The following is a 16058-nucleotide window of genomic DNA, read 5'->3' as shown; positions in this document are numbered from 1 at the left end:
GCTATTCAATAAATAATAAATACATATTTTGGAACAGTTAAATAGGAAATTGTATAATTATTAAATTAGAATAGTTTTTTGTATTGTTTTTGGTTTTTAAGGCATTTCTGCATATAATAAATTAAATAAAGCTAATAGTTTGCAAAATACATGTAAGTATATCGTTATAGAAGTTACATTGTTAAAGAATATGTTCATAAGTATAAATAATCCAAAATAATAATAATACAATATATGGGCTCTTTGTAGAACTGCGTCCCCGTCGCAGAGCCCGGTAACATTCTCGAAAGAATGGCTAAATGTTCTACTTTTACTAAAAGCTCGGGAGTATAGACTTCCAGTTGTCTGCCCTTAGCGCGGGCGCGGGTTGGGTAAACAAATGAGATCGGCGAGGCCCGCGCTAGTAGACATGGTTAATAAAAAGGCAGAATTTGTTATGAAAAGATTTGTGCTTTATGTTGAAATATGCATATTTGTAATCAGCTGGGTTTACTTGATGTTGGAATGCTAACAATTATTGCAATAAAAGCTTACTTTTGAAATAATCTGCATAAAACCTTGAAACTCAACGCCTGAGCGCGGGGTAAACAAACTCGACTCGCCAACTGAAATCGTCGATTTTACAAAGTTTCGAATCATCTCAAATAACATAACTTACACGGAAAGATAAAGATTAACACAAAGGACTAATTGTGCAAAATATTATTTTAATGTATGCCGTCGTTAAGGAGAAAAGTGAAAATAACTACAGCTCCGGCGCGGGCGCGGCACGGGATACAAGATTTAGCCACCACCCACGCTGGACCCTTAATCCGTGAAGTAATTAATTATCCACGGCCGTGGCACTTATCGTCTGCGGGGCTCCCTCAATTTTATTGCACCCCTATTTGAGAGGTATTTAACATTTACTTGTGGCTAATCGTTTTTCTAAGTGTTGCGTTTTAGTGTTATTGTCAATTTTGGTAACCAGAGCCCACCGCTCCTGCAAAGGAGGAGCGGTGTGCTCCTGCAGCGCTCCTGCTGTCCTTCAGCGCTCCTGCAGGGCTCCTGCATGTTTGGTATAAAAGGGGCACGAAACTGAAGCTGGGTTAAATAACGGAGTTCAAGTGTTAGCTAGTTTGGATTATTGTTCAAGTGCACGTTTCTATGCTAGAGAGAGCGGAGTGGTTATCCTGTGAACTGTAACTGTATCCTGTAAATGCTATTGTTGCTGAATACACGTGGAACTTTATTACGGCGTTGAATTGTGTTTTACTCGACGACCCACTCTATCTTAATCAAAACTCAGGTATTGTGGCGGGTGCCTGACGTTACCCTAGAAGGCATCTACCGAGGGCTGCGGGCTTGGAATACGTATACACGTAACTCCCGCAGTTTTTCGCTTCAATTGGTGGCAGCGCTTTGGGATTAGTCTGAGATTATTCACGTCATTTTGTTATGGAGCAGGATAAAACACCTCTAGTGGATTCAGGACTCAACGTATCAAAAACATTGCCGACCTTAATTTGTGGAACGATGAAAAGAAAAGACGAGTGCTATTAACCACTCTACGCGGTCAGGCTTCAACATATGTATATGGTCTACAACCGTCATTCAAAGGCAGCTATAATCATTTGCTGCGGAAAATGGACGAACGATTTGGATTCAAAGCCATGAAAGAAACATATGTAAAAGAAGCCAGATTACGACGACGAAACAAAGGAGAGCCACTAAGAGATTTTGCCCGAGCCTTGGATGATTTGTACAGGCGTGCCTATCAGGACAAACCTGATTTAGCAAGAGAACATTCCCTTCAGGCATTTCTAAATAAGTGTGGCGATACTGAGGATTTTCGTCTCGCGGTAAAGAGAACGAAACCGAGGTACATTTCAGAAGCAGTGTCCAATGCTATTCATGAGGAATGTTTACGCGCTGGGGAAAGAGAACTACAGAGAGAAAACATGTCAAATATGAGACGGGGTTTTCGAAGTTTTAATGGAGAGAGCAAAAGAACAAAATATAGCAATTACTTATGATAATATGGTAATATGTTGATAAATTGTGATTCACACTAATTAAGACATTAGTGAACATATTTAAAGGCAACGTATTAAATTTTGATATACCATTGTAAAGCCTCCTACCAACTCCTCTTCACTGCATTCTAGTGGTACACTGGTCACGGTGTCACTCTCTGCTGGCTGGGATTTCTAAATCAATAAATAATTTTTATTTTATTTTAGAAATACAGTTCAAATTTGTCCTGAATAATGAACAGAAATATTCACCGAAGATTTTTTTTTATGTCAAATTTATAAATTGTTACTTGTAAAAATGTCCCAAATGTGAACACTTCTGTACGCTACAGGAATTAGATTAAATCAATTTACAAAACTTACATTGTATTTATAAGTATTTTGAATTTCTCTTCATATCTATTATCAAAATTATGAGATATACACTGCATATATATAAATGCAACTGATTATTAAATGTCTTACAGAACATTCGTTGGTTTCAGCCTGATGAAATGTGGCACTACGCACATCATGCTGAATCTACATGACGAAATAAATAAAATCAGTACTGAAATATTCATACAGCAGTGTTCAATTATTTTTTATTTGTGTAAAACGAATAATGATTTATTATTTAGACTATTTCTGTCATTTTCATGCTGTCAAACTATTTATTTTGCATCAGAATTGTTTTATTATTTACCTGGTGGACCCATCCCCAAAGGTTTGACACTGTGTTTTCCAGTGATGCAATCTTCATGTGGAGCTGCGATATCTCTGCCCGGAGATTTTTCACAGTGTTGTCAGAAATGTTTTCATGGTTAACGTTAGTACCGGAGGTAACTGAATTACAATTATCTGTAAAATGAAAAAAGAAAACACAAATAGAAATATTACCAACAAGGGGCCCTAAGAGCCTTAGAAACAACTGCCATCTGACTATTGGTACAACACAACATAGGAAATGTATACAATAGTGGCTAATATACTTTATATAAGCAATACAATTTACAAGATACCTTTAAGTAGAAGCTGCAAGATTCCAATGTAATCTTTATATCTGACCTTACAAGTAGGTCAAGGTCATTCATTTAAACAAACTTCCTAGCCCATATCAGGTATCTAAGCCACTAAATTATTGTCCTTCATCCCAGTATGCCACAGGACCAATATCAGGTATCTAGGCCAGTTGTTGGCAAGAAGTTATTTAAAGTTTAAAGCTCATAAAATTAAAGCTTATTTGAAGACTGACAATCATTGATTTTAAAAAACTTTGAAGCCCTTTATAAATACAAATGTGCTACGACCAAATGTCAGTACCCTGAGCCTTTCTGTTATTGTGAAGAAGTCTTTTGAATGAAAAGTTTATGCACAGTGGCAGACAGACGGTACACGACAAAGGATGAAAAATCGTGATCAGCCACAAAAAGATTTGATATAAATACAAATAAACCTAGAATATTAACAAATCCTGTAATCATTGCTTAACATGAACTATTTTTTTTAATTTTCTTTAATATAAAAAAGAGAAGGAAACCAAATGAACCTATATAATACCTTGTGGGTTTTGCGGCAATGCCAAATTCAATGACTCTCCGATCAAGGCCGAAATGTCAATTGTTGATTCTTTCTCACTCAGAACTTAATTTGGTAACTCGTCTAGTCTGAAAATTTAAATAAGTTTTGTAAGCAAAATTTTAATTACAAATTGCAATTGTCTAGGATTGCCCAGCAGAGATCCGGATGTCCAAGTAATTTATCTCCTGTAAAGGTCCAACCAAATGCCAATAGAGACAAAGATTCATCATGTTTTGTGTAATTCAGCTAAGTATGCTTCAGAGCAAATTTGTCTAAAGGAATTAATTATTTTTTTATTCTGACAGAAGAATTCTCAATAATGAATTGCTGTAATATGCACTTTCCATTGTTTGACCCTGTCCCTTAGCATCCAGTAATGCCAAGTAATGCAAGAATCATAGTTTATACAATTATATGCTCATTATCCCAAAGGATGCTTTTGACCATGGGCAAAATTTGCTCTAGATGTTTCAATTGTTTGAAGGAAAATATGACAATCAATGTACACTGTGACATAACAATTGATAGAATCATTTTTGCTTGAAGCAGGTATTATTGTTAAAGCTACCTTACCTCTGACATTCGACTGCCAGCTCGGTAAGCTCCAGTTCGTTTGCTGCTTTTGAAAGTTTTTTTTTTTATTTCTGCTGGACTCATTCTCTCTCTGAAAGAAAAGAAATACGCACTGGTTACATGAGCTTAAGCTGAATGGCTGACTTTTTGAACCAGAATTGGAGAAAGTCAAGAGAGTAACTATTAAAATGAAAAACAAACAAAACAAAAGAAAGAGAAAGAGAAAGAGAGAATCTGAAATTGTCTCTAACAATTGTTATCCGACTCCAATTTTTACTATCTGTCTGTTTATACCACCACGCGATTTATCGTGTATGCTACGTTTTGTGTTGTATCGGATAACAAACAGTAGTTTTATGCCTGATCAACTATCATTCAAATTAGTTTCCCTTTGTGTTGGTACCACTATGTAAACTTTTTCTGCCAATGGCTTATATTGGGAAAATAGTTTACATGCTCGGTTCCAACACCTCAGGGCAACAATTGACTATTAGCTAATATTAGGTGTGAATTAAACAGTTGTAAAATGTGGCACAGGTGTATAAGTTACAAGAATTTGAAATAAAAAAGGGCAAAAATCTTACCAGCTCAGAATATTCTGCTTTCCTTTTTCTTCCAGACGTTACTTTAGTCACAGCAGGTGTCTAAAGAAAAATGAGAATTCTTGAATGAACACAGGTATATATACAAATGGAGAACATTTAACAAACCAATTAAAAATGAACCAGTTAAAATTCAAAATGATGAGATCATAATCTTTAGATGTAGGTTATGTTATATATATCAGTGTTTTTCCTGTGCATTTTGGGAAATTGCCACCTGGTGAATGTAAACATTTTATGAACGTCCCAAAGATAAACAGGGTTTATAAATGCTAAAACATCACAAGTATTAATGATATTAAAACGACGCGTAGCGCTTCAGTTGGACTGTTGACAATTTCGCTCACGCGCTTTCTCCCGCATTGGAATTCCTGAAAGTTGACAGGTATGGAACTTCAATAAGAATTAGAACAATTCAATTGTTCTAAACATGCATTTTGTATAATACAACTCTTACAGCATATTACTAATAAAAGTCATATATGTAATTATCAGAGAAAACATGACTCTGGGTCTCACCAAATTTGATTTCCCTTTTGTAGCAGGTGTAGCAGGTGTACATGCAATTGGCAACAGGAGAGATGGGGAACGAGGTTGATCATCTTGTTCTGGTGATTGCAGCTCACTGGCCATGGTCTTCTATAATTTAATAAAACAATGTATTGGAATTTCATAATCATTATATAATTTATTGGTTTAAAAGATATCGAGCAAGTGATAAAAAAACATTAGTTGACATATACTTTTAATACTAATATGTGAAGAAATAACAACTTTAAATTTCTAATGGTCATTTATCAAAAAAATTATTTCAAATCATTGGATAGCAATACTCATAATATTGCTCGTTTGGTGGAAATGATCGTCCAACTTCATAGTCCAATACAATCACAAACACTTATTTGAAATCATACAGTTACTGTCATAATTACATCTTGATACATGCACATCTTGCATGTAATTTGGATAGGCAGGTTCAAACATGCAGTTTTGTTTCAGTTATATATATATAAGGATTAATAAACCAATCAAACCATATATACTTATAATTTAGACAGCTCCACAAAATCATTTAGTAAAAACATTCTTACCGGCACATAGCGATCAACCAACGCTGTAAATCTTTCCGTATTGGTGAGGATATCAGTGAATTCCTTCTTGTCTGCTTCATCTGCATTTATAACGATTTATGAAAATTCATTATTATGTAGCCAGTACTAGAGAAAATGTGCAGTTGTGGGATATAAGTATTCGCCAGTCTTTTTTTCCCCAAGGCCTATATAACTGTATTATTCTTTTTTCTTTTCTTTTAATTTTCCTGATTTCAATAACGGATGGATTTAAACGAAATTTGGTGTGCTTATAGAAAATTGTCCACACTTTCAGCTCATAATACATGTATTTGCGCAATTTTCCGTTTTTAACTTTTTGAGAAAACAAAATATATAGTTGATTGCATCAGATTTAGTGTAGTTACAAGTAATAATTTAGCGCTGATCAGACTTGTCAAAGATAGCAAAAACTAACAACGCGTTTTATTTCTATCAATCATAAATAATGAACAAAATTCTTAAGAAAATAATCTTGCCGTTTGTCCTAAAACTTACCGCCGATTTTGGCGAGGATGCACTTGTGCTTCCCGCGATAGCCACGGCAGATCGCCAACACTACGTCGCCTTCTTTGTAGGAAGAAAGTTCTTTACGGGGTTCTTTGACATTTTGCAGTGAAATAATGTTCCCCCGTATCGGAACATCGTCTTTCCAGAGAGCTAATGCCAGATTTGGAGCCATCACGTAAATAAAGGTGGCGAAATACGAGCTATAAAACTATATGAACGCTGTAGGTAGCTGAGAATATGCTATTCAAATTTGGCGCAAACGTTTACCGGATACGGCTGCTGGGAGGCCGGAAGTGATTTTTTTTTATTATTATTTATGTGATAGAAATCTACTTTAGCGTTCTATCTCCTGAAAAATATTGGATTTACTATCATTAAGCTAAATAAGAACGTAAGTTTATACTTCAGTGTCTTTGTGAAATATTCTTTGGGGTACACTCCCAGCATCCTCAGCGGTCAAGCGTCCGCAAGCTCATGATGACTGGAACCATGCATGGCCTACACACAACTGCGACTCTTAATTGATGTTATCTGTGTTATCAAAATACTGAATGGAAATTAATTCGACAGATATGTCAAATCGGTAAGTACAATGATTTGAAAATTGGCACATGGAAACTTTCATCGACCTTAAACGTTGCTACGATATGAAATCGCCCCGACTAGATCATATCGTGTTATATTTCATGATTTGATTTAATTGGTTCCTATTTATACTTAATGGAGTGACATCAACGAAACAATATCTTTTGGCTGACCCATGAGTGAAAAGTGTAGCATAGTTCAATCAACTGTATGTCTACTAAAACCATGAGGTAATAGGTTAATATTTTTTCTAATGCATCATTTATTTTTCTTGTGCATGATTTATAGATTTGTATAGCTTTTTGTACACTTTTGTAAGAGAATCGGGTTTCTATTCAGTTATGTGAACTTCAATTTGTATATTTTTGTTTTAGATAAACGTAAGCCATACAAGAGATATGAATTGGATTCCTCAATACCAATACCTAAGAGCACTCGCCACTGGAAGAAAGCACGTCTTTGGTAATACTTTTAGATATTGTTTTTTCAGTAAAGTAAATTGTTAAACGTTTTTATGCCAGTGTATATCGGCATATAGAATGCATACTAAATAATTAAAAGAAAAACACAAGGCAATTGACTGTCCAAATTTTAACTGGTAAAAAAAAATTGAGCGAAAAACTTTATGAACACATCAAATATATATAATGAAATCTACATCTATCTTGGTTGACTCTTAAAGAGACAATTCGATCTAAGAGTACATTGAAACTTGCACATATTTCGGATACAAACCAGTTCTAATGGAAATTAGATTAGTTGGTTTGATTGCGATATGTCAGAATAGCCCACTGTAGTCAAATGTATGTGAAATGTTCAATCGCCATTACACATAGACTTGTATGCCGAACCCTGACCCTTACCTGTGCTGTAAAGAAGTTTTTGTCTAGAACTTCTCAAAACACTCTTACAGTTGTGTAAACATTATTAGATGCATGTTCTTGTCTAAAAATAATTTCATCAACTCCTCGGTGGTTATGTATTGCTTTTGTTTAACGTGCCTGACTTTGACTCGGGCAAGGGTACAGCGTACATGTTGTACCTGCTTAATCGTATTGATCAATGATCTGGAATTTCAATGATATTAATTAAGATACTTAAAGCTGACAATGCAAGTTAAAAAATGTACATTTGAGATTAAAAAAAAAATGAAATTTCTTTTTTCAAAATTTGTTTCTGAGACAGCCCATTGCGTTTCTAAGGACGGGCAGACGCCATTTTGTTTGAACTCAGCTTGGATACGAGACGCCTGCCGACCCCTATATAAAGCGCGTGAATCGACACACGTGCGCTCAGTCATGTACATAACACCTAGCAGTTGTCCACTGTGTATCACCTACTGATACATAAACAAAACACCTTACCTGTAAATATGTGTAGGGCTGGTTTTAGCAAGCAAACATGTCAACTCTTCTAAGCTGTATTTAGAGGTTTCACAAATTTAACTTTCCACACAAATGAATAAAAATCCTGATAATAATCCGTCCACATATCTCCATGTATGCTATCGTACCCCATGTACTCGACTTGCCACTTGCACGTGACCACCTGCCTCGAACAAGTGACGCTTCCATATATAAACTACCAAAGGCACACACGTGTACATGTGCGTGTAATATCTAATATGTTGAAGTGTTTTATTTGCTCGTATTTGACATATTTTGGGATCTAGCTGACATTATTACTTCAATGAAACCTTGTCAGGTGAGTGCAGTATTTATATTTAGTTTGACAATGTTATCTCCTATTAGAATTTCCGTGTCTGTTTACGTTATAATCAAAATGGATCTCGCACGTGGAAAGAAAGTATGAATTCATGCATTACTTTTAATTTAACTGTATATATCTTTATATGGTTCTTAAAAACTTTATTTGAGAAAACATTGAAAGTACTAACCATTTTATTATTACGTTTTGGGTATATAGTACAGTAGATCTAAAGCCGGTCAAGTGTTAGTTGTTACACCTTGAACACCAAGCGTTCGACTGCTAGCACGTGTGTGTGTTTCACACGCTTTATATAGGGGTCGGTACCCGGTGTTGTATCGAAGCAGAGTTAAAACAAAATGGCGACTGCCCGTCCTTAGAAATGCAAGGGGTTATCTCAGAACCGAATTTTGAAAAAAAATATTGAAAAAAAACTTTTATTTTTTTTTATACTCAAATGTATATTTTTAACTTGCATTGTCAGCTTTAACAATGTTGTGGAATTTGTCACTATTTCTTGTCATATGTTTCATAAGGATTGTAGAACAATACATTTATGTCATATTTTGCTTCGTGGTTATGTAACAAATTAGCCTCACTGAATTGTCCCTTAAAACTATATACCAAATATATAATACTGAATAATATTTTTAAAAAAAATCACTTTCCTGGGTTGAGGTTTTCAGAAATTATGCAAGACAATGTTTAATGGTGGCTTATACATATTCATTTCATTTACTTGATAATTCATATAATCATTAAGATGCAAATCACAGTGGCCGAGTGGTTAAAATGTCCCATCTTGTTACCACAAGCCCTCCACCTCAGGGTCGTGAGTTTGAATCCTATATGGGGCAGTGAGGTACTGATCGCTGGTCAATGGTTTTCTCCTGGTACTCCGGTTTTGCTCGACCATCTAACCTGGCTTGTCCTTAAATGACTCTGGCTGTAAGAGTATGTAAAAACTACAACAAACAAAAGCAATTTCAAGGCTGTGAAATACCATATATATATATCTAACAATTTGAAGAAAAAAAATTGTTAATTTTTTTACTGATATTATGTCTTGTTTCTCTTTTCAGTGAAAGCAATGACCAGGCCAATTTCAATGATCCTTCCCTTGTTGCTTCTCAACCAAGTACATCTTTTTCAATGCATCAGGCAGATGTTGACAGAGAAAGTATTTCAGAACATGAATGCCAGCTTGACTTCCCTTCCTTGAGTCTACAAACAGTTGAGAGCCTACCAGCAACCAATTCATATGATTATAATGAAGAAGATGATGATATGTCCATCTCTGCAAGTGATGATTACAGGTCCGAAGAAAGCTGTACAGATTCATCAGAAGATGAAAGACAAGACTTATCAACTCAACATTTGAACAAAGAAATAGAAGGAATAACTGATCCCCCACTGTATGTCATACCAACACAGACACAGATATACAGCTCTAAAATTACACGATCAGAGAACATATTAGCTGTAAGCTCCTTAGCAAGTCGGTTCAATTTATCCTCAAAAGCCATAGAGGCTGTTTTGGAACTCACCCAAATTCATCTTCCTGAAGCAAATATTGGGGAAACTTCTGTGGAATCTCTGAAAAATGAATGTGGTTTTGGAAAAGACTACATTACATACCATCTCTACTGTGTGTCCTGCAAAAAACTTTTCTCTAATGAAAATGAGTGTAAAACCCCATCTTGTAATGGATCGAAGAACAATCCAGATTGCAAGAAGTATTTTGTAACAAGTAAACTTGATATACAACTGAAAGAAATCTTTGAAAGACCAGGCATCTGGGAATTAATCGAACAGTCGCACATTTTAACTACAGGTGATGTCATATGCGATATCAAAAATGGTGAAGGCTACAGAAAACTACAAGAGCCAGGTGGATTTCTGCATGGTACCACCAATATCACACTATCCTTGTTTACAGATGGAATCCCACTTTACAAGAGTTCTTCTGTATCTTTGTGGCCAGTGTATTTACTTATAAATGAACTGCCACCTAAAGAGAGGTTCCAGCGTAAAAATCTGATCCTGTGGGGTGTATGGAAAGGGGTAGGAAAACCACAGATGTCTATGTTTTTACGACCTCTTATAAAGGATTTAATCACACTACACCAAGAAGGATTTCTATTCAATGTCCATGAAGAAACAATAAGTTCCAAAGCAATGCTGACAGTTGCCACCATGGACCTTCAAGCACGTGCATATGTCTTGAACATGACACAGCATAATGGATTGTGTGGTTGTTTGTATTGTTTAGAGCCAGGAATTATTGTTCCAAGTGGGAAAGGAAGGTGCCGATCATACTCCCTCAACCCTACACCTATGCTAAGAGATGCAGAGTCTACAAGAAACAGTGCTGTCCAAGCCAGGCAAACTGGAAGTCGAGTTGACGGATTTTTTGGGGAGTGTTTTAATGTACCTACCCTATTTTGATATCACAAATAATGTTACCATCGACTACATGCATGGAAAACTTCTTGGCATTTGCAAAAAAATTGATGGATTTGTGGTTTGTCCATCAACATGCAAAAGAAATATGGTACATAGGGGAGCAGGTAAAACTAGTTGATAAACTTTTACTGGACATAAAACCTCCTTATTTCATCCACAGAAGGCCTCGTGTTGTGACAAAGACCTTCAATCACTGGAAGGCATCAGAGTATCGAAACTGGCTGCTTTTCTATTCTATTCCGTGCTTGAAAGGGTAGCTGCCAGATGTTTACTTAAAACACTATAGCTGCCTTGTAGAAGCCACTTACCTGTTTTTGACAGAGGGGATATCAAAAAGTGACCTCAATAGAGCAGAAATGCTGTTAAACACATTTTGTGGAAACATGGCTGACCTTTATGGTGCAAATATAATGAGTCTTAATGTTCATAACCTTACTCACTTTGTGAAGTTCGTCAAGCTCTGGGGCCCATTATGGTGTTGGTCGTGCTTTGCGTTCGAGTCCTTCAATGGGGAAATCAAGAAGTCGATCCATGGTACAGGCAATGTATGCAGGGAAGTGTTCTGGGCTCTACAATCCCAGAAACGAGTAGAGCGGAAGATGGAAGAATTACGACTTGAGGAGAAAACTCATTCTAATGCATTTTCTTTCATGCAGAAAATGACTATGAAGCAAGAAAGTACTTCTGGACAAGCTGCATACATGTGCAGTGTGATGAAAGTAATCAACTTCAGCACAAATTTCACAAAAGAAGTGAGCGACTCGTTAAAGCAAACATTTAAGAGTGACAAACAAGATGACTTTTTCAGTGTGGCAAAAATTCAAAAAAATGGATTTACCCTATACAGCAAAAAGTGCACAAAAGTCAAAAAGCTATACATGTACCTCAGAATGTGATGTTCTTGAAATTGAATTCTTTGTTATGCACAAAGAATCACGGAAGATGCTAGCATTTGGAAAACTGTTGAAAAGAGCAGAATACGTTCTTCTCAATCGAGTACCACATCTTCGCCGTCTAGTTTACGAAAGGTACTTAAGTTTATCTAAATATCTATAATGCCATTAATAATCCAATTCCATGAAATTAATGATTAACAACAAGTTAAAATACAATGAAATATTACTGCTATAAGGTTGAGAAAAAACTTAAACTCTATAATTTTGTATTTTGGTACAAAATTAGTAACTTAAAGCTTAAGACAGGTGTCCTATATAAGTTTGTCTCTTGTCAGAGGTGTTAGGATAATCTAGGCCTCCTTTTTACAGTTTAATATATGGTAATAGGTAGCTCTAGTTAGCAAAAAAAAAAAAAAAAAAAAAAACTGACAATGTACAGAAAATATATCATAATCTTAATTTATTAATTTAGAAAATAATTTGGTCATGTTTTTATGTTCAGCCTACCTTCATTTATATCTACACTATATATATTATTATATATCTACATATATTGTGACTGTCGTGATGTTGCAATTTTAGGGGACCCATACTTTTCTGTAAAATCTGTATGCTGTCTAATGGAATTTAATCCAAATTTTTAAATCAGGCTTAAGGCTTAAGCGGTAAAAAGTACCAGGTACCGCCTGATGTTGAAATAGCAGATGTTGGATCAATATTAATAGCAATTGTTAGACTTTTTTTTAATTCAGTGGATTTGGTCAACACTGAGTATTAGTCTATATATATTTATTGTATGATCGTGAAGAAAACTCGGAAACAACAACACAATATTCATATATCACAATACATAATGTATATACTTAATTATTAATTATGAAGCATTAAAATCATATACAAGGTAATATAAATACAATAGTAACAATACAATTAAAATTCAACTTCATTTTATAAATAAAATGCATGTTTTATCACAAATTTTGAATATACATTGTATTCTCTTTTACCTGACAGTGATGATTCTCTGGTAGCAGTAAAGTCTGAAGTTCTGAGGGAACCTTTGATGGTAGTAGGAAATGGAGATTCAAGATATGCTGGAATTCTACCAAATCAGCATGAAAGAGACTAGAACCAAGGAATTGGTATTTGTTACTGATATACAAGCATACAGAACTTAAAAAATGCATATTGTAAATCAGTTTTATAATTCTGAGAGTGAGGACTCAGATATTGATTTTTTTATATTTTTTTTTTAATCATGCAGAATAAAAAACTGATAACTCCAAGATATGTGTTTTTTTATTACGAGCAAATTGCTGTCAGACTTAAAAAAATCGGACTTGAAACACCAAAGTTACATATTTTTAAAAGAAAATTCATGTAGCTGGGACTGGAATTTTTTTTGTACCAAACCAGAAAATTGTCGAAAATTGTCGAAGTCCACAAAATGCTTAAGAAATATTGAAAAATTATTTTAAGTACAAACTTCCTTGGAATTCCGCTGTTTTCTGTGGAAAATATCCACATATTTCCTCTCTTTTGAAAAATCACATGTGGAAAAAATCCACAGATTTTTCAAATCCGCAGATTTCCACAAATGTCCGCAGAAAACCATGGAAATCCGTGGAAATCTGTGGAAAGATTTTTATCTTTCATTCAACTGTGGAAAATGTACACCCGGGTAACCTGTTTGCAAATTGGCAGAAGGAGCGCGAACGTGAAACGAAGAGCAAACAGTATTCGAGTCCAATTCTGGAAATGAAAGATTCCCTCCTGAATGAAGCCCTTAGTTTCTTTATTGGTGAAGTAAGAAATGAAGCCGGCTCAGATTATAGACCAAACACCATGTATGAACTGTTAATATCGATTCAACACCATTTCCGCACCAATGGGAGATTCGTAAGCTTTTTAGACGACAAAACATTCTCCAGACTGAAAGCTGTTTTAGATTCTAAAATGAAGGAATTATCAAAAAAAGGAATCGGTCTCCAGCGACGTCAAGCAGATATAATCACCCAAGAACAGGAGGAAAAACTGTGGACAAAAATATTTTGGGTTCAGATAGTCCTCAACAACTACTGGATACCATGATTTTCATGATAGGCTTGAATTTTGCTCTGCGATCAGGTCAAGAACACAGGGACTTGAGATATGGAGAACAATCTCAAATCTGTGTGAAAACAGATACTGAAAACCGTACATACTTAGAGTATACTGAAGATGTATCCAAAACAAACCGTGGCGGTATCATGCATAGAAAAACTGGAATCCAAAAAGTTACACGGGCATATGAAAATCAAAAGCATCCAGAGAAGTGCATCGTGAAACTGTACACAAAATTTATTGCCGCCAGGTAAGTTATAAACCATTCCCATCTCTCACTTGAAACCTGCAGTTTATTTCGTTTTTCAGTTTAATTCTAAAACGATTTAAAGTATATCATAATTATATAGCTGTAAATATTTGTTAAAATGGTATGTTAACTCCTCCATCCTTATCACATACATATGTCACTATCCTAGATAAATAATTATTAACTATTCTGAAAATTTGTAGTTAAATACATGGTTGAAATACATCTGCCTTTTGTTTTCAGACCTAACAACTGTAACAATGATGCCTTTTACCTCAGACCTAGGAATTACACTCAAGGAAATGTATGGTATCAGGATGCGCCAGTTGGGGTTCACATCCTTCAGCAAACCGTAAAACGTCTTTGTGAACAAGCTTGGCTTCATTTATACAAACCATTCTCTCCGCGCTACGGCTGCATCACGACTATATGGTGCCGGAATCGATGAACAATTGATTTCGGAAAAAACTGGCCACTGATCAAATGCAGTTCGTGCATACAAGCGCACTAGTGACCAGCAGCAGTGTGACATTAGCAATATTCTTGGTGGAAATTCTAACAGTGTCAAAGTTCCCAGATTGGAAAGTGCAAATGGAGGGAACACTGAAATAAATATCGAGACCGGTGCTGTCAAGATACATGTTATATACTGAGAAGTGTTTGCTCAATATAAAAGCAAAATTGTCGGATTTTACTACATATGTGTTACTGTTGCAAATGCCATTGGATTATTAAAATATGGGTGTCCAGATTTTTGGTTTGGATTATTTTTTCAGTTATACAAAAACTGTCCAAAAATTTAATCAAAGTACTGAAAGTACTAAATGGCTCGGTCTCAATGATTGGAGGATATATTTCTAAAGTCAGCATTTTTTTTTGGACAATAAGAAATAAAGTTTGCTAGTATTCCTTCCAGTTTGGACTTTTGAGGATTCCTTGGACACCAAGGTGTTAAATAAGAAACATATACTAAACTCTTAGGAGCCCATTCTAATATTTCCTATGGTGTTATATGCCAAATGACTTTATAGCATCTTTAACCTTTTCCTTGTTAATTTGATGTCAATTAAAATATCCATTCTGAATTGCTATTCTCATTAAGTTCCTGGGACCAAAGTATCAGTTAACAAGTATTTTTTGCAGCAGAGACAAACAAGAGGCATATTTTTCGATGGCAAAATGTCTTAAATATATAGAATATGTCAGTCCTCAAGAAGACTTATCAATATAGTCATACCATTTCTGAATAAACTGGTCAATTGGTCTACTTTTAACAAGTTTTTGTAATTAGTCTTTTGTAAAACAGCAAGTTGATTGATATATCCAAACATGATTTAAACTAGCTCTGATAAAATATCTTAAACATCTTACAGCCATTCAAACAAGAGCTGTCGGAGAACAGCAAAGCTCGCCTATTCAGAAGAAGTTGTTGTTCAAGTATTTACTATTTAAACATGGAAATATGACAAATTAACAGACTAAAAAAAAACCTAAAGGGCCCCAAATTGGTTGTTTTATCACGTTCAGCATCCATACACATTAGGAAAATAAAATCATAAACATTTATGATGACTTAAGCTTAAACAATAGACAAAATAGAAACTTGCTCAAAAACTTACGTGAAATATGACAAATTAACAGACTCAATTGGTTGTATTATCACGTTCAGCATCCATACACAT

General features: G+C 35.1%; 1 protein-coding gene and 1 pseudogene across 1 annotated transcript; both read left to right on the top strand.

Annotated features, from left to right (window-relative positions):
* Positions 1 to 9453: 9453 nt before the first annotated feature.
* LOC138305640 (uncharacterized) lies at positions 9454 to 11737 on the top strand. The gene is made up of 2 exons (XM_069245936.1): positions 9454 to 9518; positions 9744 to 11737. The coding sequence occupies exons 1-2, from the start codon at positions 9454 to 9456 to the stop codon at positions 11107 to 11109; spliced, it is 1431 nt and encodes a 476-aa protein (XP_069102037.1). The 3' UTR covers positions 11110 to 11737.
* On the top strand, positions 11511 to 15029 carry LOC138305639 (zinc finger MYM-type protein 2-like; annotated as a pseudogene).
* Positions 15030 to 16058: the final 1029 nt, after the last annotated feature.

The sequence above is a fragment of the Argopecten irradians genome, chromosome 13 (assembly GCF_041381155.1).
Source record: "Argopecten irradians isolate NY chromosome 13, Ai_NY, whole genome shotgun sequence".
Classification (NCBI taxonomy): Eukaryota; Metazoa; Mollusca; class Bivalvia; order Pectinida; family Pectinidae; genus Argopecten; species Argopecten irradians.
This window is presented reverse-complemented; position numbering and strand designations above follow the sequence as displayed.